The sequence below is a fragment of the Centropristis striata genome, chromosome 1, assembly GCF_030273125.1.
Source record: "Centropristis striata isolate RG_2023a ecotype Rhode Island chromosome 1, C.striata_1.0, whole genome shotgun sequence".
Taxonomy (NCBI): domain Eukaryota; kingdom Metazoa; phylum Chordata; class Actinopteri; order Perciformes; family Serranidae; genus Centropristis; species Centropristis striata.
Window position 1 is genome coordinate 44,231,274 of NC_081517.1, and position 25,984 is coordinate 44,257,257.

The 25,984-nt window shown below is 36.3% G+C and overlaps 2 protein-coding genes across 2 annotated transcripts; both read right to left on the reverse strand.

Annotated features, from left to right (window-relative positions):
• Positions 1-4,726: 4,726 nt before the first annotated feature.
• dgke (diacylglycerol kinase, epsilon) lies at positions 4,727-18,812 on the reverse strand. The gene is made up of 11 exons (XM_059343502.1): positions 18,094-18,812; positions 14,855-15,014; positions 14,643-14,762; positions 13,057-13,200; positions 12,017-12,174; positions 9,923-9,971; positions 9,717-9,830; positions 8,207-8,278; positions 7,254-7,381; positions 6,430-6,541; positions 4,727-5,115 (listed from the first exon to the last, which is right to left on the reverse strand). Exons 1-11 carry the CDS (start codon positions 18,549-18,551, stop codon positions 4,894-4,896), a joined length of 1,737 nt encoding a protein of 578 aa, XP_059199485.1. The 5' UTR covers positions 18,552-18,812; the 3' UTR covers positions 4,727-4,893.
• A 4,523-nt stretch (positions 18,813-23,335) lies between these two features.
• LOC131979572 (CD209 antigen-like) lies at positions 23,336-25,903 on the reverse strand. Its single transcript, XM_059343610.1, has 6 exons — positions 25,816-25,903; positions 25,606-25,674; positions 25,366-25,508; positions 24,758-24,861; positions 24,652-24,680; positions 23,336-24,582 (listed from the first exon to the last, which is right to left on the reverse strand). The coding sequence occupies exons 3-6, from the start codon at positions 25,444-25,446 to the stop codon at positions 24,509-24,511; spliced, it is 288 nt and encodes a 95-aa protein (XP_059199593.1). The 5' UTR covers positions 25,447-25,508; positions 25,606-25,674; positions 25,816-25,903; the 3' UTR covers positions 23,336-24,508.
• Between the last annotated feature and the right edge of the window lie 81 nt (positions 25,904-25,984).

Genomic DNA, 25,984 nt, shown 5'->3' on the forward strand with positions numbered 1-25,984 from the left:
CAGAGAAACAGGGATGAAACCAGGAGGATTAGTTACCTGCCAGGAGGTGCATAATATTCATAAAGCAGAGGCATCACGCGGCTAAAAACTGATCCCTGTTCATTCTGATGAGCTGCAGGTTCATTAGAAACATTAACTAACATTCTACAGGCTGATCTGATACACTGTAAAAAAAAAAAAATTCTGTTGCTTTTACAGAAAAAAAATGTCAGCTGTGGTTACCAGAATAATTCTGCAAAAAATACAGTACAAATGTAAACAACTTTACAGAACAACTTGTAAATTTAACTGGTATTCAGTGTACAATAAATAATAACTGAATGTTAATTTACTGGTATTCAATGCACAATAAGCAAAATCTGCATGTAAGTTTTGCATAAATAATAAGTATTAAAGCAACATCATCCTGTTAAATTAGCAGTAAAGGACGGTATCATCTACAACTTTAAAATGTTTTTTTTTTTTTTTTTTTTTAATTACTGCAGTTTTAGGATGTAAAATGTACAAGTTGTTCTGTAAAGATGTTGACATATGTACTGTATTTTTTACAGAAATATTCTGGTAACCACAGCTGCCAGTTTTTTCTGTTAAGACAACGGGTCATTTTTACAGTGTATATATGGCTGTAAGCAACAATAAACAGGACCACCACAAATGGTAAATAATAATAATAATAATAATAATAATAATAATAATAATGAGAAGAAGTTTGAGAGAGACACAAATATCGTCTTGTACAAATGATGCAGACGATGAGAGGAAAGATGCAATAAACAAAAAAACTACACAGACGAATATGCAACTAACTGATGGCATTAATATATAATAATATATAATATATATAATCCGTGTATCATTCATTCTTTCCATTTTCAAATGGCAATCAAAAATCAATTAATGAAAAATTGACCGGTTATTTTGTTTTTTATTATAACAAAAAAAGATAAAAATGCTTGTTTTTTCATATTTCAATATTAGGCTCAGATTAAAAATATAAAATGGAAAAATGGGAACCAGGACTGAATTTGAATATCATGCCATTCATTTCTTTTTTTTTCATATTTACCTGGTATTTGGGCCTGGTTGTGTAACACTTTATTCTGAAAACCGAAACCGAAATTTAATTATTTAACGTGTTGTGTTCATGTAAAGTTAATATTTCATCTCTGTCTTCGTTTTTTTGTGTTATAATAAAAAACAAATAACAAAATAACCAGTAAATTTCTCATTATGATATGATTTTTGATTGCCAATTGAAAATGGAAAGAACTAATGATACACAGATTTATAATAATATAATATTATATATTAATATTGAACTAGAGGTTTAGAGACCAACTCTACTTGATCTGTCAACAGAAAATACTGTCACTAGTCTGCCACCTTGTGGCGACTATTGGGTAAACCACCAATGATGAAATGCAAAAGGATTATTATTTTAAATGTAAAATAACAACATGGGACAGATTAATCTCTTCAGCAGTTATCAGGATCACAGATCAGCGTCATGTTTCATGTAGAGAACGACTTTATCAGTGGAAGTGCCAAAACAGTGCAACACAAAATATGTAAACAGGAAGATCCATGTAAATAAAGAGGAAAAATAAACGTATTAGACGTGTTGGCAGAATACACGGTGACCTCTGAGCAACAGTCCTTTCAAAATAAAAGTCCCTGCATCTCTGCAAACAAAAATCAACGTCCAGTGATTGACAACAAACTGCATCTGTAACATCACAGAGCCTTTCTCCTTCCAGCGTCACAAACCTTTTTACTTTCACAATAATTAATTAAAAAAAAGATGTTTCTCAGGAGAACCTTACAACCCCAAATCCTAAAAAGTTGGAACGCTGTCTAAAACCAAGCAGCAAGGTTATAATAGTTTGGGATTTTTTATTAGTTTTAGTTTTATTTCGTTGTGATTTTTTGTTTTCAAATTCAGTTATTTTTAATGAGTTTTTAGAGTGAGTTTGCTAGTTTTAATTAGTTTTTATTTTTTGGAAAATGCTTAGTTGTAGTTGTTTTGTAATGGGGTATTTGTTGGGTCCAGATTCAATAAGGTCACAGTAAATGTTTCCTTTATTTCCTTTGTCTGATCCATCTCAGCCCCAATAAGTTTATTAAGTCATAAAACCAGATAGATGAAATAGATTTCATATCAACCAAAAAGGTTTACATATGAAAAAAGTTGACAAAGACGAAAACGAAGGACATTTTCACTATAATTGTAGTTAGTTTTGGAACCACAAAATACAGTTTCAGTGAGTTATCGTTTTTTTAAAAACTTGTTTGAATCTTATTTCAGTTAACGAAAATGTTTTTTATTTCATTTCTAGTTTTCGTTAACTATAATAACCTTGCTCAGCAGGTCTCAGCAGGAACTTTAAAGCTACATTCTCTCTAGTGGCCAGCAGAGGGCGACTCCATCGGCTGCAAAAATAAGTCCATTTCTATGAAAGTCTACAGGAAAATTATCCTACGTCTCACTAGATTTATTAACTCAATAATCATTCTCTTAATCAGTTGATAGTAGGGTTTGTCAAAGTTGGTAAATTAAATATATTGTCTTCAGTTTTCAGACGGATTAGCGGATTATCACGCTATTTAAGTTTTAGACAGCGTCTCAAGTTTTTTGGGGAATTGAGGATTGTAAAAAAAAAATGTGATGAGGAGCCTGAAAGGAGAATTTACTAGATAATCTGTGCAGTTTAACATGTTTTTTTTTGCTGTTTGTTTGTGTGTTTGTGCTCTTTCTGGAGTAAAAAATGGGGAATAAAACTTTATATATACCTCCATAAACTTCACAGTCTGTGTAACAGCCCTGTTCTGTCTGTTTAACACATTTAACCCCTGCTGTTAGTTTCAACATGGCTTTGTGGGCGTTTGGAACATAATAAAAATAACTCACTAATACGAGCTGGTCTACAGTGACCATTCAGTTGTAAATACAATATCATAAATACAGTAGAGTAACTATACTGTCCTACAGAGTCTAACTGCAGTAACTAATGAAGGGTTAAACTGAGAAAAACTGCTTTAAAGTTGTTTTTATAGTTTTTTAACTAACCATCCAAATTAGTTATATGTGGAAAAGTGATATGACAATTATTTCTACATGTATTGATGATGAAATTATGCTCAAAAATCATGATTTATTTGACCTTTGACCCCAAAAACGTAGTTACTGCACTTCGGTTTTGCTGTAAAAGGTTCTAATAGTAATGTTGTTGTCTTCTTTCAGCTTTTATATTTTTGTTTTCAGTGAATAAACATTTCCAAATTGATTTTGTTATAAATGTATTTAAAAGTGTTAAACAACTCTTTTCAAAGATTTGTGTATTTTACACAAATGTATTTTAATATTGTAAAGAAATGTTATATTTTGGTCTTAATATCATTTTTTCTCACTTTTTTTTACTTCATCACTATCTAGATAATAATTTCCCTTTCAAATAAACGTATGATTTCTATTATTTTTATGTTTAAAGTAGTATATATATCCATATATCCAAAGCAGACCATGTTAAGCTTGTTTTGAGTTGGATTTTGTGTTTTTTATGTCATTATTTCTTTGAATGAAAGCAAAATTGAAATCTAAAACTTTGTCACAAGATCAAACAGACATCGAGGAGCTTATTTTTAGTTATGACTCATTGTAGTTACTGCAGTTAGACTTTTATAGGGCAGAATAGACGTCTATGGCACAAGGGATCAGTGCAAATAAACAGCAAGATTTCTCCAAAACATTCACCTCTTTAACTGCCTGAGCTCCGGTTACAATATTCAGGGAGATAAAAGACCGAAAACAAACGACACCAGCCCGTTCTAACCAAAAACTAACCATACAAACCCCCGTGAGCTTTCTGAAAACATATAAAATGATAACAAAGGGAAATTATAACACCTTATATAAAGGATAAAGGATGGTCAATGATAAGGATCTCAAGAGGAGGACAAAGTGCCGTTACAAATGATGATTAATGGAAACTGGGCTGCACAAACTGCAAAAAAAAAAGGTCTAAAAACCAGATAAAACAGTAAATCTGAGGGAAATGATCTTGCTGCATGGACAGATAATTTACCTTGACAAGATTTCTTAAATTAAGATTATTAAATCTAGAAATAAGCATGTTGAGCACTTAAAATAAGAAATTAACTAGAATTAAGCAAATACATGCTCGAAATAAGTCAAATTATCTGCCAGGGCAGTAAGTAATTTTTTCTTTGTAAGAATTCTTTAAATAAGTAAATAATATCTAGGAACTGGAAAAAACAATGGTTTCTTATAATAAGTCCAAAAATACTTACTTCTAGCAATTGTGTCTGTGTTCATTTTGTGTCTTTTTATTAGTTATTATACATCTTTTTTGGTCATTTTGTGTCTTTTATGGTCATTTTATGTCTTTTCTTGTTCATTTTGTCTCTTTTTATTGGTAATTTTACGTCTATTTTGGTAATTTTAAGTCTTTTTTTGTTCAATTAGTTGTCGTTTTCTTCAATGCATTTTAATGTCTGGTACAACTAAAGGTACATTTGTTTGGACAAATATAGTGATAACAATAACAAAAATCCTTATTATAAATAGAAATAAGCAACTCAAAATAAGAAATTAACTCTTAAAACAAGATAAATTAAAGCTGCAAGCAGCGATGAACTGCTAATTTATCTTAAGAGTTAATTTCCTATTTTAAGTGTTCAACATGTTTATTTCTAGATTTAATAATCTTAATTTAAGAAATCTGGTCAAGGTAAATTATCTGTCCATGCAGCAAGATCATTTCCCTCAGATTTACTGTTTTTATCTGGTTTTTAGACACTTTTAAACACTTTTTTTGTTGCAGTGCAGAAAAGAAGACAAAGTAAGACTTGAGATCACGTGACGTGGGGGCGGGGTCATGCCCGGGCGGAGGCGGGCCCCGGGGGTCTGGGGGAGTCTTGGGGGGTGGGGCTCTCCGTCTCCGAGGCGCTGGACTCGTCCTCGTCGTCGTCCGTCTGCTCGGAGCTGTGGTACAGCATCAGGACCTGGGTCTTGTGGGTGATGGTGACGGTGCAGGGGCCCTGGGCCCACGGCTCCCCGTCCACCTGCATCGGCATCTTGGAGCTCTTGAGAACCAGCTGCAGAGGAAAGACCACAACCAAGACCTGGATATGAGACGGATCTAGTGGAGGATGTGTTCTAGGGCTGGGCGATACGGACCAAAAGTCATATCCCGTTATAGCCTACACTGTAAAAAATGTTTGTAGAAATTACAGTAAAACACTGTCAAATTGCATCAGAAATAGGGCATAAAATTAAACATAGTACATCACTGTAGTACAGGGGTCTATCTATGTTTTTTTTAAGAAAAATTTAAAAATAGCTTTGTTAGAGCGATCTAAAAAAAACTGTTCCATCTCCCTTTTTCAGAAATCTTCCTGCGTTTTTAATATGGGAGCCAATGAGGCTGTTGGTGGTGTTGGTGGATCATCTGTGCGTCCTACGCCCAAACTATAACTCTGACAGCTTTACCAGAGGATTGTGAGGGAGAAGACTAATTTTCCTACGTTTCTATGTATAAATTATTTCTGTAGAGTGGAATTTGCGGCCTAGAGCGCAGTTTTCAAATTTATTTTTTGACAGTTTCTTCTCTCCCTCTACACTCTGGCGATGATGTCACACACTGTGACACGAACATTCCGTGCAATACACACCCATTATAATCTCAGAATTTCTCCAAAAATGATCATGGTCATTGAACAGGGATTGATAAAAAACTATATGACCTATCGAAACGTGGATTGATACACCGATACACAAGACTTGTGTCTACTGTTTAAAGTTTAAATGGAGTCTCTAGGTGAAATTATGCCGGAGAAGTAGACGTTTGAAAATCTCCAATTATTGTTCTTTTTCTCTCATTTTTTTTCGGCTGTCTCATTCACTTCAATGCAAAATTTTGGGCAGTTTTTCGCGACTTACGCCGCTTTGTCCCGAGCACTGGACCCTACAGCTATTGCTGTAGGGTCCAGTGCTTGTGCGATTGCCCCGTGGCCCTAATAAATAGTCTCCACGTTCATGTTTTTGATATAACCTTGAACATAACTATGTAGGGCATTCAAATTGTATTCAAATTATTTTTCCATGTTGTGTTTCCTGTGGTTGTCATAGACACACTCTGCTGCATTGTTCCTGAAGGGTTTAAGGTTACCAGCACAGAGCAGAACGAGCCGATGTGGAAACAGGCAACGGATATGAGCACATACAGGAGCTTTTAATCAGATTAGTGGAGAAAATGAGATTGAGTGATGAGGCAAATCGCAGGAAAACTAATTCAACCCCCTCATTATGTTTCTCCATACCCACTTAGTGTGTGTGTGTGTGTGTGTGTGTGTGTGTGTGTGTGTGTGTGTGTGTGTGTGTGTGTGTGTGTGTGTGTGTGTGGGCCTCACCCTGACAGTGTGGGCCTGTCCCAGCCGTACAGGATTGGCCAGCTTCACCTGGATCTGAGCGCAGTGGAAGGAGCCGAACACACCCACCACCTCCAGCAGACCGTCGTCCAGCCTGCAGGGACAGAGACACTCAGTCACCATGGCAACCTGCAGCACCGGACACAAACACTGCAGCAGCAATGTAATAATAATAATAATAATAATAATAATAATAATACATTTTATTTGTAAAGCACTTTTCATAAAGAAATCTCAAAGTGCTACAGAAACCAGAAACAAAATAAACAAAAGACTAAGAGAAAAATCAGACACGTTAAAATCAGCAGTAGATAAAAAGACCCAGGTAATGAAGTGCATTAAAGAAAACAGCTAAAGGAGGAGATTAATAATAAAAACATCTAGGGACAACCTAAAAATGCCTGAACATGGCATTAATTAGACGGGCATTTTTGTGGTATAAAAATATATCGATATATTTTTTTATATGGATATATATCGCCCAGCCCTATTATGGTAAATGGTAAAAATGGTAAATGGGGTGCACTTATATATATATTATATATATTTACACTACACACTATGCTCATTCACACACATTCATACTGGTGGCAGAGGCTACCCTAAACGGTGCCACCTGCCACCATTGGGAATTCATTCACACACCGATGAACGCAGCATCAGGAGCTATCTGGGGTTCAGTATCTTGCTCAAGGATACTTGGACATGTAGCAGCCATGGTCGGGGATCGAACCTCCAACCCTCCGATCAGAAGATGATCCGCTCTACCAACTGAGCCAATGAATGAATGTCGGTGCAGGTCTCACCGTGTGGGGGGGCAGGGTTCGTCCCCCATACCCTCCCAGAGTCTGCAGCCTCCGCCCCAGTAACCAATGTTACAGACGATGATTCCCTCCAGACTGGGCAGCGCCACCCTCTCTCCATCCAGCTCCAACTGTGGGAGGAACACACACACACACACACACACACACACACACACACACACACACAAACACACACACATGCACAAACACAGCGGGTGTTGACTTGCTGAAACAGTTTTCTGCACCGACAACATGCTCACAGAAACTACACAAAGATGACACTGAGTTTAGTGTTTTCATTATCTCTAAGCCAGAATCATCAAAATTACAAGAAAAACAGGCTTGAAATATTTCACTCTGTGTGTAATGAATCTATATGATATACGAGTTTCACTTTCTGAAATAATTGACAAAAAATATTTAACTTTTTCACAATATTCAAATTTTTGTACCTGTAGAATTGGGTTTTCCAGGGATGATAATACTAATAATAAAACTACTCTGCACATATGACGACCACATGCACCTTTGCTCCACATTTTTAGATCTTCTGCTCTAAAAATGACAAATTTCTTGTTGTTTTTTGTTGTTTGTTAAATCCTACACAAACACAGATATTAGATATTTAATTCACAATAAAGCACTGTAGAGAAAAGATTAACATCATCAGTGAATGCCCGAAAAGTAAGAAATGTCCTCATCCAAGCAGGCACAGACAGGATCTAAAAACTAAAAATATAAAACTATTTTTATGACTGGTGTTTATTTTAGTCATGCTGAAGCAACCAGGTCAAAGGAGAAGAAAGTCACATTTGTTGTGACCGTTTGTTGAAAGACAGAGATCCTCCAGATCAGTCATCTTCAGACATGAATATCACAAATAGTGAAAACATGATTTTCTTTTAGAACTGAGACAAAATTAACATCAGGTTGATCACATGAATCAGGTTACTGACCTCAATCCTCTTATCCAGATCCTTACATTCCTGCACTAAACAATCTTTGGTACCATACAGGAAATACACAGTCTGGAGACAAAACAGAGAGAAAAGAAAAGTAGGAATTAATATTAAACAGTTAGTGGGTTTACATGCACAGTTTAATCGAGCTATGCTTAAACACTTATATCCTTGTCCCAGTTTACATGCAACTGAGAAAATCAAATAACTGACAGGAACGTGTCCTCCTCCTCAACACTGGGTGGAGATATGTGTCGTTTCAGCAGGTTAATATGGCGCCTTTCTGTTGACCTCAGTTCAACACTTTGTGCCGTCGCTACTGACCAGCTAATGTGCAACCGGCTAATTTGCGACCGGCTAATGTGACCGGCTAGTGCAACTGGCTAATGTGACCGGCTAATGTGCAACCGGCTAATGCGACCGGCTAATGTGCAACCGGCTAATGCGACCGGCTAATGTGCAATCAGCTAATGCGACCGGCTAATGTGCAATCGGCTAATGCGACCGGCTAATGTGCAACCAGCTTATGTGCAACCAGCTTATGTGCAACCAGCTAATGTGCGACCAGCTAATGTGCGACCAGCTAATGTGACCGGCTAGTGCAACTGGCTAATGTGACCGGCTAATGTGCAACCGGCTAATGCGACCGGCTAATGTGCAACCGGCTAATGCAACCGGCTAATGAGACCGGCTAATGTGCAATCGGCTAATGCGACCGGCTAATGTGCAACCAGCTTATGTGCAACCAGCTAATGTGCGACTGGCTAATGTGCAACCGACTAATGTGTAACCGGCTAATGTGCAACCGGCTAATGTGCAACTGGTGAATGCAACCGGCTAATGTGCAACCGGCTAATGCAACCGGCTAATGTGCAACCGGCTAATGTGACCAGCTAATGCAGCAGACCAATGCTACGGGCTAATTTGAAACCGGCTAATGCAACCAGCTAATGCAACCGGCTAATGTGTCAGGCTAATGCAACTGGCCAATGCTACTGGCTAATTTGCAACCGGCTAATGCAACCAGCTAATGTGACCAGCTAATGCGCAACCAGCTAATGCAACTGGCCAATGCGAGCGGCTAGTGTGCAACTGGCTAATGCGACCGGCTAATGTACAAGCGGCTAATGTGACCTGCTAATATTCAACAGGCTAATGCGACCGGCTAAGGCGCCCGGCTAAAGTGCGACCGGCTAATTCGACCGGCTTTCTTGTTGCATGCGTTGTCTTGTCATACATACCAGCGAAAATCCAATTCCAATCACATTATCTGGGTGTCCTAATCAGTTGTAGAACTCCAACATTAGTCAGACTAGACTAACTGACTAGAACTGACTCCAGTTCTAGTCAGATTAAAGCAATAATTTGTTTTTTTCAAGTGTTGTGTACTGACTCTCTGATCTTTCTGATAATCAGCAAGCATATTCATATGCAATACTTTTGTATCAATAAACTAATTCAAACTCACATTTGCACATGATTTATGTTTGGATTCAGACTCTCTGACCTTGTTGATGATGCGGCTGGAGAAGAAGGACGGCGTTTTCTCGCGGTGTGTGTGGAAGTTGAGCGCCATCAGAGCGTCGGGCCCCACAGAGAAGTAGTTGTTCATGGACAGAACCTGAGGGGCCGAGCAGAATATCTTTATATCTACTGCTGTAAGAGAACATGACATACTCAAAAAAAGAATGAAAAAAGAGACGTCAAGCTCACCTTTGGTTTACGGAAGTAGAGGCCTTTTGAAGCCACCTGCACTTTCCATCTGAAACATTCATTTGTAGGAAATTAGACACAAAAATTAGGATCTAAAAAATTACTAGTACAGAGGAACAGACATACAATTCTAGGTAGTTAAATGTAAACATATTGAGTCTAACAAGATTTTTTTTGCAAAATTTTGCAATTTTGTGGGCAGTGTGTTACAGAAATACAGTCATTCTTGTTCATTTTAATACCTGGGACAACTAAATGTACATTTATTTGGACAAATATAATGATAACAACAAAACTAGCTGATAAAAGTTTAATTTAAGAGCTGATATCTAGACATTTAACATGGTTTTCTTGATGATGATTTTGGTTATTATCAAGAATGTTTCCATGACTGCAGATGTAAAAATGACTAAAAAAAGACAAAAAATGACCAAAAAAATGACACAAAATTATCGAACAAGAAACAAATTGACAAAAAAAGATGTAAAATGATCAAAAAAGACACAAAATGACCAAAAATAGATGTAAAAATAATAAAAAAAAGACACAAAATAACCCAAAATAGATGTAAAAATGATCAAAAAAGACACAAATTGACCCAAAAAATGACACAAAATTATCGAACAAGAAACAAATTGACCAAAAAAAAGATGTAAAAATGTAAAAAAAAAAAAAAAAAAAAAAAAAAGACACAAAATGACCAAAATTAGATGATATCTAGACATTTAACATGGTTTTAGATAATAACCAAAATCATTATCTTAAATAGAAAATGTCCCCAATGACGCTTCACCTGCAAATAAAACACAAGCACTGCTGTAAAAAGTGAAGGGGGTTAACCCGAAGCAGGTGAGAATACAATTGGGCTCCAGGAGACGGATTCTCCCTGTGTTGACCGGCTACGGTCTGGCAGCCGACCAGGAAGCAGTCACACAGTCCACATGTTTAACCTCCTGCAGCTACAGACGCGGTAGTTGCTCTGAAATGGTTATGGTCCTGTCTGAATCATATTAAACTTTAGTCCAGTTTTGGAATAGCGATTCGTACAACTGTATACGCAACAACCAGACATGTTGATGCTGGGAACAGTTTGTAAATGCTTATAAAAGCTTCTTTGTCAGTCAGAACGACTGGAGAACAACACTTTTGTTGACAGAATACACGTGCATACGTTCTACGTCATCATTGTGCACCAACAGTAAAAGGGTCTATAATTTACATGTAGTTTTGTGGAGTAAAACCTTGTAGTTTGGTGACCCAGAACTATCTATTCTACGATCAGAACCAGACAGAACTCTGGAGCTCAGAGAGTAAGCTGACAGCTTTGCATCAACTACACCACTGGTCAGTATTTCATACAACTACAACATCATGTTGAAAATCACTAACTATCCCTTTAAGCTTCTGACACAGCAGAAGATCTTCCACAGCTTCTAGACTGGAGAACTCGTACTTCTTAAGACTAATTGTTGATGCCATTTTCCATTCTTTGTCATTTGGTCTCAGATTTAGATATTCTATTAGGATTCATATTTAGTGATTGTTTACTCTAGTGATGTTTAATTGTATTGTATAGATTTGTATTTTAGTTTAGAATATGGTTAGTGTACATTCATTGCATTGGTAGAATAGAGCGTGCGCTGTAGTACAGAGCTATGACGTGGGAGCATCTATTTCATCTATCTGGTTTTATGACTTAATAAACGTATTGGGGCTGAGATGGATCAGACAAAGGAAATAAAGGAAACATTTATTGTGACCTTATTGAATCTGGCACCCAACAAATACCCCATTACAATAAAACTAAACTAAAACTAAGCATTTTCCAAAAAATAAAAACTAATTAAAACTAACTGAATTTGAAAACAAAAATTCACAACGAAATTAAAACTAAAACTAATGAAAAATCCAAAACCTAACCTATCCAAACATAACCTTGGTAGAGACTCGTTCTTTCCGTCATAGAGTGGTTAAATATACGTATATGTTAAGAAATACTTACCGAACTCAAGAAGGGAACTTTAGCCTCTACACTAATCAAACAGAAACATTTCTAAGCTGATGATTTCATGTCCTGCTGTGGAACTGTCTCACCTGTCCATTTTAACCACCTCAGCATCCAGGATGTTACGGAGAACCTGTTCCACAGGGATCTCTCCAGCGTAGCCGGCCCCCCAGCCCAGAGTGTTGGACAGGTCATTTCCTGTCCCCAGGGGCAGGATGGTCACTCTGGGAATAAACAGGTCCTGGCCCTGGAACAGGAGAGAATACTTCATTTGCAAGAGGGATAATTATTGAAACTCAGCCTGAAATCAAACTTCCTTCCTTCCAGTCCAACTGGACTGGGAGTAATGTAACTGGGCTCAGATAAGCATTCAGCAAGGACTTTGAGTGTTATGAACTGGGCACAGAGAAGAGAGTCTGGTAGCTCAGAGACTAGGGTTGTCAAAAGTATCGACACTCAAAAAAGTATCGATACTAAAACCTTGTATCCGGATACGATACTCATTTTCAAAAGTATCGATACCCCAAACTGACCTATTACTGATGTTATTGTAGCATTAATGTTGCCGTGTTATTATTAGCGGTTAGCCGCAGCTAGCAATTAAATGCTGACGTCATGTTAATGATTATAAACAACGTAAATAAATAAATCAGGCACGTAGTATGCCCATATTATGTTAATTGACACAGTGTCAGTATACATAAGCATTAAGAGTTAATAATTTTACATTAATGTTGGTGACTGAAACGTGTTATTTTCTCTCTTGAAGTCCCAGAATGAAGCAAAGAAAAGTCGACTTATCAAGCTTTCCTAATATTGTGCACAGCATACAACCTCTAAATATTGTTCTAATTGTTATTGTTTATTGTATTTATTTATTTTTTGCACTACCTCAGACCTGAAGCTTGTCATCTTTTTGCACAACTGTTTTTTATTATAAATATTTAACCTGTGGTTCTGTTAATTTTTACATGTTGCATTTTTCTTGTTAATAAAAATATTTCTGTTAAATTTTGGGGTCTTTGTTTTTATCCTTGTGGTATCGAGTATCGAATATTTTCCTGAGTATCGGTATCCAGTTGAACATTTTAGTATGGTGACGACCCTATCAGAGACAGTCTCAGCTCACCTTCAGCTTCATGGTGTCGATGGCGTCCAGCACCCAGCCCACGGTGCCGTCCCCCCCACACACCAGCACCCGGACGCTGCCGGGGGGCAGCAGGGTGCACAGCTGGAGCGCTTTAGAGGGAGTCAGCTCCGACAGGTCGAACACCTGCAGGAGAGGAGAGACAAAGTGTAGCAGAGTCAATTTTTTTTTTTTTTTTTTTTAAACATATGTTTATTGCACATTTTGTTAATTTACAAACGGTGAACAACATAGAACAAGAAGGCACATACAAGAAAAAAATAATAACAATAATGATAGCAATAATTATGATAAAAAATAAATAAATAAATAAAAATAATAAATAAATAACTGGGGAAAGAAAGAGAGAGAGAGAGAAAAAAAGGGGGGGGGGGGGGCTTTATAACCACAAAATAAATAAATGAAAAAATAAGTAAATAAATATATACATACTTATATCTATACACACACACAGATACATATACATGTCCGTAAAGCTCTAAATGTGTATGCTAAATCAAGATAAAATAAAAAGATAAAAAGATAAAGATAAATAAATCTTCAGTTCAGCTCATCATTCCAGCCATCTACTTCAATATCATTTTTCTCAAGGAAATTACAGAAAACCTTCCAGATTTTCCAAAACTTGTCAAGCTTGTTTTTCGAGGTGTAGCTTATTTTTTCTAAAGCCAAGTAGAAAGACATCCCTGTTAGCCAGAGTCAATTTTTTAATTTAATTTAATTTTGTTTATTTGTTTTCCCTAAACGAAACTTTTTGTGTTGTGAACTTCCCCCCCAAAAATTATTTTCTGTCTGTAAAAAAGTTCCTATGGTGATTGTCAATGCAGCCTTTTGTTCCTCTGGGGAATTGTTTTGGCGTTGCACCACCCAGCGTTAAAGAGCTGTGTGCTCAAAGTGTGTGAGTCATGAAATGAAGCGTTCTCTCCTTCTTTCTGTTTATCTACATAACACAGTTTTTAGGATGATATATTTTCCCAGAAACTATCACGATAAACGATAGTATCGTTGTATCAATGTCGTTTTAGTTTTATCATCATATTAGAGCATAATAAGTTCATTCTTTTCCACAGCAATGAATTTTTAAATCTTGAGAATATTAAACATTGGAATTGAAATGCGGAAAAGAAATATTAAAATATCCTAGATAATAATAATAATAACAATAATAATAAACTTTATTCGTATAGCACTTTTCTTACCAAAGTTACAAAGTGCTTTACAGGCAAGAAATAAAAACATAGTGGAAGACAGAAAAAACTACAATAAAACAACAAAGCAAAGTAAAGTGCAATGCAGACAAGTTGGAATCACAAATGTCAAAACATAGAAAGTGGCACGAGCTGGGTGAGAAAACAACAACCAAGAGATTAAGTAGTTAAAAAGGCTTTGCGATAAAAGAAAGTTTTCAGTAGGGATTTAAAAAGAGGCTAGTGATGTAGCCTGTCTGACCTCAAGGGGTAGAGAGATAAATAAAACAAATAAAATAAAATAAAGGCATTCTATTCTATTCTATTCTAACTAAAGGGAATTTAAAATGACGATCGTCATTCAACTATCTGCAGTCTGACCTGTACAGGATTCAGAAGGGTGCGAAATTCTCCCAGCAGAGCCTCCCCCATGTTGTTACCGCTGCGAGTGTTGGCCAGGACCAAGACTGGAGTCCAGCTGCTGCCACAGGAAGCTGCCAGCTACACAAACACACACACACACACACATTAACACTGCTTCAAACAGCTCTGGGACCCACAAAGCCTCAGTTAACACGCTGTGTCTGCAGCACCTTGCTGTACTCGTCGGGCTGGCGGCGCCGCAGCTTGTTGACGCGGTAGAGGTAGTGGGGGGGGATGATGAGGCTGTGGAACTCGCCCAGCTCACAGCGGTCCTTCACCATCAGGCTGTCCATGCAGTCATCGTGCACCGTGTTCTGACACCACACACACCTGAGAGCACACACACCAGTTAGAGAGGCAGGAAAATACGCAAAAGCATGAAAAATTCCTGTTGAAGGAAGCAAGAACTTGAATCTGTACTCGCAGCTACGGATGTAACGATTACCGGTATGACGGTAAACCGCGGTGAAACTCCTGACGGTTAGTACTACCGTTTCAAATTTTAATTATAGTTAAAACCATGATCAATTACCACAACTGATTACCCAAAAACTCACGGTGATACTGCTCATTTCTGAAATGAGGGAAACTCTGGCTGAGTTGCCGTGGTAACTGACTCCCTGACAACCTGACCTGGTCGCAAGTAGGTTTTCTCAGAGTTGCTCTCTGTCTCCGCCCTCTTTCAGAGACAGTCACGTCGTTTCGTTTCCTCACTGTTCAGCAGCAGCACAACAACAGTGTAAACAAACCGGCATCACTAACTGTACACAAAGTGTCCGGTGCTTGTTGTAAACAAACAAAGGTCGCTCAGTGAACACATACTGCTGCAGCACATACACACTGTACTGCTACAGAGCTAACTGTTAGCCTGTTAGCACATACACACTGTACTGCTACAGAGCTAACTGTTAGCCTGTTAGCACATACACACTGTACTGCTACAGAGCTAACTGTTAGCCTGTTAGCACATACACACTGTACTGCTACAGAGCTAACTGTTACCCATTTAGCACATACACACTGTACTGCTACAGAGCTAACTGTTAGCCTGTTAGCACATACACACTGTAATGCTACAGAGCTAACTGTTAGCTTGTTAGCACATACACACTGTACTGCTACAGAGCTAACTGTTAGCCTTTTAGCACATACACACTGTACTGCTACAGAGCTAACTGTTAGCCTGTTAGCACATACACACTGTACTGCTACAGAGCTAACTGTTAGCCTGTTAGCACATACACACTGTACTGCTACAGAGCTAACTGTTAGCCTGTTAGCACATACACACTGTACTGCTACAGAGCTAACTGTTAGCCTGTTAGCACATATGTTATTTAATATGTTAGTGTATGCACATTAGATTTATACCTTTCTAAGTTACAACAAGTATATTTATCTACATGCCTAAAGTGCAGTTACCTCTTATGACCACAAGGTGCCATCTTGCACAATTTTCACATTTATTTTTTTTTAACTATTTATGGTATTATTTTAATGTTTCTGCCACAATACTTTGTTTAAAATGGTAGTGTTGTAGATCTGTTCTTGAGCAGTGAATGTAAAGAAAAGTATTCTTTTAAAAAAATAAAACTTGGTTGAGTGATTTCAGTGTGTGTTGAGTACTTTTTGAACATTTTGAACACATTTAACAACACCGTGATAATTTTAGTCACAATAACCGTGATATGAACTGTTGATATGGTTCCATCTCTAGTGGTCTGACCTCTGACCTCTGACCTCTGAGCAGCTTCACCATCAGGATTAGACCAGTGGTGGATGTGATAATAGAGATGATGCAGGCTGAGAGCAGCAGGCCATTAGAGGAAATGAAAACAGATTAAAAGGATGTTGTTGCACGCCATCATGGCCTGACAGCCGAAGAAGTTGCTCTTTGTCTTTTCTATTCTATGTATGAACTTTTAACCTTGATGTGAATCTGGATTTATTTTACGTGTAAGATTTCTACATGTTTTATCTATTTGTCATTTTATAACGTCTGTGTGTTTTTTGTTCCTGCCTTAGGACAACGGAAGATAATTTAGCAACTGTGCTAACCCCGGCATATTTATATTGATATTTTTGCTGATATATTGATTAATGTGCATTGTCCTAATTAAATAAATAGATAAATAAATAAATTCCATGTGCAAAATAGGGGTGGGACAAAATATCAACACAGGAATATCACATTATATAGATTATCAATACACTGGTGCAGAATAAACAGTTTTTATCACAACTTTCAGACATTATAAACTGATTTGTCCGTCAATTTGACATAATTTTACCCCAAAACTGTTCTGCTTGGTAGTTCAGCAGATAATTTGCAGTAAGTGTGTGTGTGTGTGTGTTAAAACATTGAGCGAAGACTCGATGCACTTTGTTGCTCTCTTTTTTTTTTGCAGTGTATTGAGAATCGCTGAGTCGATTTATGGTAGGGCTGGGCGATATATATATCAATATAAAAGATATATTGATATAAAAATATATCCATTGTGTCTGCCACGACTCCACCTGTTGCAGCTGACATTAAAATGTCAACAGCTGTCCTTTTTTAATATCTATGCTGAGGTTTTTAATCATCATTTTCTATCTGCTTTATGTAGCAGAGTGGTTCTTCAACCAGTTAGAGTTACAAGGGATTTTTTGCTGCTAGTTGTGATGAACTGCTGGTGTGTTGTGTGAATTGGTTTAAAAATAAATAAAATAAAATAAAATAGGTTTTTATCAGCATTTTCTATCTGCTTTGTGTATCAGAGTGGTTCTTCAAGCCAGTTAGAGTTAACAAGGGATTTTACAGCTGTAAATGTAACTGGCTACAGAAACTTATTGAAATTTAAGTGATATATGTGTTCAAATGCAAATCAAATGTCAAAATGGCGCTAAATTTGTCTGAATTATAAAAGGTATAAGTGGTGTTTTCTCCCATTTCTACATTTGTTTGGACAAATATAATAATAACAACAAAAATAGCTGATAAGAGTTCAATTTAACAGCTGATATCTAGATATATCTAGAAATGGAAGAAAACAAGGTGGTGTAATATTTTTTCCATGCCTGTAGAGGTGATGGTTCATGAACAATTACAAATTGTTGTAGTGAGTTCGAATCCAGCTCTGACCGATCTTGCAAACATTATATTTTCATGCTTTCTTTTTATTTATAGGTGTCTGTGATGTATTGTTAACTTATACAACACTATTATCCACAGTAGATGGAGATGCAATCTGGAAATCAGTTATAACCAGTTATATGTTTATTAAATATGTGACGAATCTGCTAAATGAGGCAGAAAACACACCAGAACGGACACCAGTTAGTTCAGAAACCAGTAAGGACTCTTCTTGGTGGTCTGATCCAAATGATCCGGATCACTATAAAGACCCCAGACCCCCCTCTCTTCTACCTGAAGTCGCAGAGTTTGGGCTGCGTCCCGCACTGCTGCTTGCACACTGCGCAGTAGGAGGCCAGGGGGACGTTCCCGCGGACCCAGCGGTGCTCCATGGCCCCGTCCGGGCTGCAGGGGCCCAGGATCTCCTTGCAGGCCAGGCTGCGGTCGGCCCTGCGCAGGCACTGCTCGTCTGCGCAGACCCCGCAGCAGTCGCAGAAAGCCCCCTGCAGGATGTGCTGCGAGCAGACGCAGCAGTAGGTGGGCTTGGAGAACAGGTCCGTGTAGTGCCAGCCGTGCTTGCTCTTGCGGAAGAAATCCTTCATGTGCGTTTTCCGCTTGGAGCGCTGCGCGCTGCACCACAGGGTGATGATGACCGGCACGATGACGGCCAGGGAGGTCCAGAAGAGGAGGGTCCACTCCTCCCGGCTCCGGGACCCGCCGTCCTCCTGCACCTCGTCCCCCTCCTCGTACATCGCTGCTGGTCGGTGGAGGTGTGATGCTACAGAGGAAACCAGGAGAAGAAGGAGAGGAGAGCTAAGAGACAGGACGCAGCAGGACCTGACCCCTCACAGGCATGTTACAGACCCCTGCAGGGGGTATCAGGGTCCGGCAGGACGTTACAGACCCCCGAAGGACCCTGGATCCAGGACCAGCTGAGATCTAAACATCTTTAGGAACAACTAGCCAGGAACAAGAAGAACCAATCAGCTGCTCTCCACCAGCTGCTGCAGAGAGTCAACAACACACCAAGATGGTTCAGTCAACTAACAAGCTGCGCATGCGTACAACTGTGCTCCCAATGCACGCCAATTAGAAGTTTAGACAGAGAGAAAATAAAATACATTAAAATAAAGGAGAATTTTAATATAATATCTGAATTGGGAAAAAAATAATCACTGATATGATTTTATTAAATTAAAAATAAAACTTTCAAATTATTCAAATGTGTAAGTAGCCTGGCAATAAGTATTCACAACAAAATATACTCAAAGTATCTATCAGAGAGATTAATATATATATATATATGTGTGTGTGTGTGTGTGTGTGTATATATAATGAAGTAGCCTAATAGTTGTCCAGATCTGCAACTGACTATTAAATTACACAAAGTACAATTCAAAAATATTTATTGTCACTAAACATTGAAGTATACTTGTGTACAATCAACTATACATATATAAAAACATAATGCCAATAATAATAATAATAATAATAAGAAGAAGAATGATAATAATGATAATAATAATGTTTTCCTCTCATTAGGTTAAGGCTGCATTTTTTTTTAAATAGAGAAAATAAATATAATAGCATTTGAAAAATTGTGAAAAAAAATATCATATTATTATTATAATTATTACATCATTATTATTTTTTATTATTATCATTATTGAATTATTATAATATAATTGTTATTATTATTATTATTATTATATTATTATGATTATTATTATTATTATTTCCTGTCTGCCTGGCGACATTAAAGCGAAGCCGGAAGCTAACGGTTTAACTCTCTTGTCTTTTCTATCATCTCTGATTCTGATGCTCCACAGCACGCATGCGCAGTGCGCTGCCTGTGAGCTCATCGCGTTAGATATAATAATAATAATGATAATGATAATAATCAGATTGAGGGAAAAGCTTTCTATCATCAAAGCAACATTATCATTATTATTAAAATACAAACACTCGCGGAGGCGCATGCGCAGTGTTCAGGCGGCAACAAGGAGCGGAAATGGAAACAGTGACGCATAATGACGTTTTCTTATGGACGTCACTGGCAGCATAGAAATAAATAAATATATAATAATAAAACATAAAAACAAAGACAGGTGGATGTCGTTGTAGGTTCAACAAGTCAATAAAAAAGGTTGAATTTTAATGACATAATAATAGCAAATAAATAAATAAATAAAATACAAAATAAAATATATGATGTCAGACAAGCAAAAAAATTAATTAGATCAAGTAAATAAAAATAAAGTAAGGTCAGATAAGATAAAATACAATAAAAAACAAAAGTGAATAATAACAACAATAAAAAGTTTTAAAAAAGCTAGATAAAAAGATGAAAATAAGAATAAATAATTAAAAGTAGAGCATGATAATATATAAATAATAACAATAAAAAGTAAAAAAGCTAGATTAAAAAGATAAAAATAATAATTAAGAAATATTAAAAAATAATAATTAAAAAGTAGATCATCAATATATATATATATATATATATATATATATATATATATATATATATACTAATACATAATAGCAAATAAATAAAAATAAAGTAAGGTAAGATAAAATAAAATAAAAACCAAAAGTAAAAGTTTAAAAAAAAGCTAGATTAAAGAAAGATGAATAGACAAATAAATAATAGCAAATAAATAAACAAAAATAAATTCTGAAGGTTTTCACAGAGAGGTGTATACATTTCTCACACATCAGCTGATTTAAAGAGCATTTTATTCCTGATAACATGGTTTTATTTAACAGATCCAGTCTCTGTGTGACCATAGATATCTAGATATGTGACTGTGTCTGCTCTGCCATCTAGTGGACAGACTCTATAGCACAAACTGTTCCTCCACACTCACTTTATACTTTAGAGGTTTAATATGAGGGGATATGATGATGTGATATGTCATCAATGACACATCCTATAAAAGTTTTCATTCCCATTTTATGTAACTTTATACTTCTACTCCACAACATTTATCTGCCAGCTTGAGTTACTTTTCAGGTCGAGATTTAACATAAAAAAACATGATAAATTTAGACATAAAATGACTACATAGAGACAAAAAATACAAGAAAAGAAGAAAAAAAAACTCCACAAAACTACCAAAAATATGCAAATGTCTATTCAGGGACATAAAACAACTAGAAAGAGATATTAATTGTAAAGATGCTGAAAACTGCCAAAAACAATACATAAAAAGACAACAAAGGGGCACAAAACTGCTACAAATAGATACAAATTACACAAAAAGATGCACAAAATGTCCACAAAAAAAAAAAAAAGACATAAAAGAGACGTTTAATAGCCAATTTTAAGGTTCTTTACTCGAGTATTTCCATTATATGTAATTTTAAACTTCTACTTCATTACATTTATCTGACAGCTTTAGTTAAATTACAGGTCGAGATTTAACATAAAAAACATGATACATTTAAAGTGATTAGACGTTTCTTTAAATTAAACCTCATAACAGTATATCAAGTTGTTAAAATGAGAAAATTAAAACACTGCTTACATAATTGCATCAATACAAATAATCTAATAATATATTTAGAATATATACACTGAAAAAAGGTGTGTCTACAAACAAGAAAAAAAACACTAAATCTGAGGGAAATTATCTTGCTGCATGGATAGATACTTTCACTTGACACGATTTCTTGAATGAAGATTGTTGAATCTAAAAAAATAAGCATTCTGAACACTTAAAGAAAGAAATTAACTCTAAAAACAAGATAAATTATCTAACACTTCTAAATCTAAATTGTTGTTTTTTTATCTTGGTAAAAAAACAAATAATTTGCAGTGTAAAACAATCTTAGTGGGTCCATTCTGCATAACGAGTACTTTTACTTTTGATACTTTAAGTATATTTTGATGCTGACACTTTTGTACTTTTACTTCAGTAAGTTTTGAATGCAGGACTTTTACTTGTAGTATAGTAATTTAACAGTGTAGTATTAGTACCTTTACTTAAGTAAGAGATCTGAATACTTTTTCCACCACTGACTGCCACAGAGAAAGCACATTAAGCATTCATTTTATTAATCTGGCATGGAGGCTTACATTTTTTCAGAAATCCCGTGGCTAATGGGAACCTTGGCCAAAGTGTTTTCCATGTTTTGAGTCCTTTAGCCCTATAAAGCCAAGTGTATCATATTAGATACAGTTATTTTTGAGACCTCTACATCATCAAAAACCTGATGTATACATGTGTTGAAGATAAACAAACTGAGCAACAAATTGCACAAAAATACCGGATGTAGCAAAAATGATATGCAGGTTCCACGAATGGATCAGTCATTGCTGCATTAAAAAACGTCATATCTGCAGATGTATGATGTTGTGTTATATGGAAAAAATATGTATTTTGCATGTTTGAGGAAAAAGGAAAAGTCAAAGTCTTAATAGGTTAAATATGTTAGGGTTTATATGTTTTTGTTAGTTCGAGAAAAACAAACTGTGAGCAACAAAATGCACAAAAAGACCTGATGTATCAAATATGATACAAATTAGAATTCATATATGCAATTTATTTATTTCTTAAAATTCGTCAGCAGGTTAATAAGCACTCAGTTTTTACAAAAATTGAATTTTCTGGCAATTATTTCATGGTTCAGGCTTTATAGGGTTAGAGAAGAAATTTGGGGTTCTAACCTGTGAACAGGATGAGGCATGGGGGAGAGGAGTTTTATTTGTAGGAGTAAGACGGGACAGGAGTGAAAAAGTGCTCTCATGTCATCCTCTAATCTTCTACAACACAATTTACAAATCTTTCATCTTCTGGACTCACATCACCACAGACAGTCGCTGTGTATTTTCTTTTTTTTCTTGCAGCAATTATTTGGTTTTGTAGCATGGTTGTAAGGAGGTGGAGCAGGCTCCTACTTGTCTCACTGTATTGGTTTATAATTGCTCATAACATACAATTAAATTGTGTGATAGCATTCCAAACAGGTGAGCAGGTAACAGGGCCAAGTAAGGTAATGAGTTAGCAAAGATAAGGACATGTTCAGTTGGAAGAATTCTCTCTTTCAATATACTGCACCAGAGCAGGGACATGTTGTTGCACTACATGGAAATCTGTCTATAATTAAAGTTATTCAGATCGAATGTCTCATAAACATTACATTACATGAAATATGTACAATATTTTTTAAGGTCTTTCCCCTTGGACCAAAGTGGACCAACAGTTTCACCAATGGACATATATATGTATCTCAATAAATTAGAATATGATGGAAAAGTCCATTTCCAGTAGTTCAAGTCAAATAGCCCCAACCAAGTATAAATATTATATTTTTTTATTACAGCTTTACACACTTCTGCATTCTCTCAGTCAGATTCATGAGCTGTCACCTGGATGGTTTCCACTTGACAGGTATGTCTTATTCAAAGTTAATTTGTGGAATTTCTTGACTTTTTAATGACAAAAATCCTCCCAATATGCAGATAAAATGCATTTTCTTATTTTATTCAGGCAATAATAATCATGACATAACTCAAAATCCATTTGGAATTTTTATTTTCAAGCTTTGTAAGACAGTGTCTCCTTAACGGACAAAATAAATGCAATGTCAGATTTTAAAAAATATATACATAAGCAAGGGACATATTAAATATTCAAAATTTGGCAGAAATGACAGTTTAAAAAATAATTAAAGCTGCAAGCAGCATTGAACGGGTCCATGCACGCCATTTCCACAAACACCTGGCACTGGAGCGTTGTTATCCTGGGTGATGACAATATGTCAATATTGATGAACGGCTATGTTCAGGCCTGGATTCTCATCATGCATGAGTAATTTTGAGGCAGATTGGACAATGTATGCTGAAGTTAGAGCAACTTCCTGTCATGTGGCGAAAACACCATTCTTCGCCGCCATGCCACGCCCATATAATTTAATAAAAAATGAAATTGCGAACCAGTTTTAAAATCACAAAATTCTTAAGATGATTTTGACCAACTCTGAAGTCGATCGGGTTAAAGCTGTAGGAGCAGTTCGTCACAGTTCGGAGCTTGAAAATCGCCAAAAAATACAAAAAACTGAAGTTTGACCCAAGATGGCCGACTTCCTGTTGGGTTTAGGGCATGGGTCCAAGAGGCTTTTTGGTGCGTCTCCCCATGATACATATATGTACCAAGTTTCTTTTGTTTACGTGACTGGTCCCCATAAGGTGCACGTTCAAAAGTTAGCAACTTTTCTGCATTAATCAGCTGTGTTAAACATGGTGTCAGGACTTTTCATCTTGATGTCACTGACACTTTCATTGACATGAATACTTGCTTTTGAGGAATGAGCTTTCCATTTAGAGCAAGTGACACGCTTCTGCAGGTTATCAACTAGGTTTTGCAGTTTGTACTAATTGTTTTGAGAAATGCATTAACTGTTGTGCAAATGTAAATAGTGATGTGAGAATTGCACAAATGTTTTTATATCATTATTCCTCTGAAATAAAGCAAAATTGAAATCTAAAACTTTGTCACATGATAAAACAGACATTATGGAGTTCATTTTTAGTTATAACTCAATTTTGACCAAAAAAGTAGTTACTGCAGTTAGACTTTGTAGGGCAGAATCTACGGCTGCTAGAGGGAGGAGAATGTTTGTGTGTTTCAAAAAAGTGTTTTATAAAAAAAAAGGGTAAAGAGCAATTTTTTTGGTGCTTATCACAGAATATTTACAAATGACATTAGACATCCATAGGTTTTTCACAGATCCAGGGTTTCAAGACATTACAGCCATCATCACTCCAACGGTTCAGCCCTACATCAACAGACCAAAACAGATGGACACAATCCTCATTCCTCGTAGGGTATGTCCCCGTATTTATACCTTCGCTGGGCTGTCCTCGATACCAAAACCTGTTCAAAAACAGACAAATCTGGAATTATTGCAGCAGATGATGCAGAAAATAGCATTAAAGAAATAAAAGTCTTACCCTGAGCTGTTCAGAACTGAACCATCTACCCATCTCCATGTTCCCTCTTCTTCTCTGTCAGTCAGACCGATCCAGAATCTCTCGTTGAAGGAATTAATGAATACCTGCAATGTAAAGAAAAAAAGTTACAATGTGGGTTGTTAGTATATATATATATATATATATATATATATATATATATATATATATATATATATATATATATATATAAAAAGCAGATAATATATCTTAAAGGTTTTAACAGAAGGTTTTAATATATATTCTCAGGTGTCTATATATATTCTAAAGTTTTAGTAAACATATATTTGCAGACTTTTGGTTTATATTCTCAGGTTTTGAATCCATACATATAATAATTTACTGAACAAATATATATATAGATATATGTTAATATCTTTCTTATATATTTCTTGTTGATATTGCTTGTTTACTATTTATTGTTATTTTTATTGAAGCTCTCTATCTTGCTATCCACTTTGCTGCTGTAACACTAAAAAAATATAAATAAAGGAAAATCTTATATTATATCAGTGGGGCTTTGTACAGTATTAACCCAACTGATGAATAAGGATGTCAGAGAAGAAAATCTTTAACTTCTTTTCTTTTACCTGCTCTTCTTCGTTGGTTACAATGACTAGATCTGCCCCTCTGTCTCTGCAGTCCTGTCTGCTGTCCTCCCAGCTCTTCATCTCAGAAGAAATGTAATAAAAACTGTTGTTGAATGACTTGCAGCCATCCTTACAGAAGTGATCTGCAAGCAATTCAGGAAGTAAACGTGTGAAAACGCCCACTGCAAACACACACAAACTGCTTCAGTCAGATGCATACAAGTCAAAGTCTAAACTCACTGAATTCAGCCAAAGTTTGGCTTCTGTTTTCAGCCCAGCTCCTGCTGAGGGTCTGCAGTTTAAATCTGCCTGCAAGGGAGAATAAACTGTTCTCATCCATAACCAGTGTTCATTTAAATGCTCAGGACATTAAAAATAATTGTTGACATGATGCTGGTGACTGGAGTGCAAATATTGTGATCTTAGAGAAAATAAATGTTCATTTCTTACAGTGGAGTCCAGTGCCTATGATGCCGGCCAGGAGGAGAACACACAGCAGCACCAGGCACACAGCAACAAGCCTGAAAGAAGTCCTGCCTGGGTGGAAAATGTAACATTTTAATAGTAACTAGAACATTTCCTCTGGGGGAAATTTTGAAAGGGCCACGGGGGCTACTGC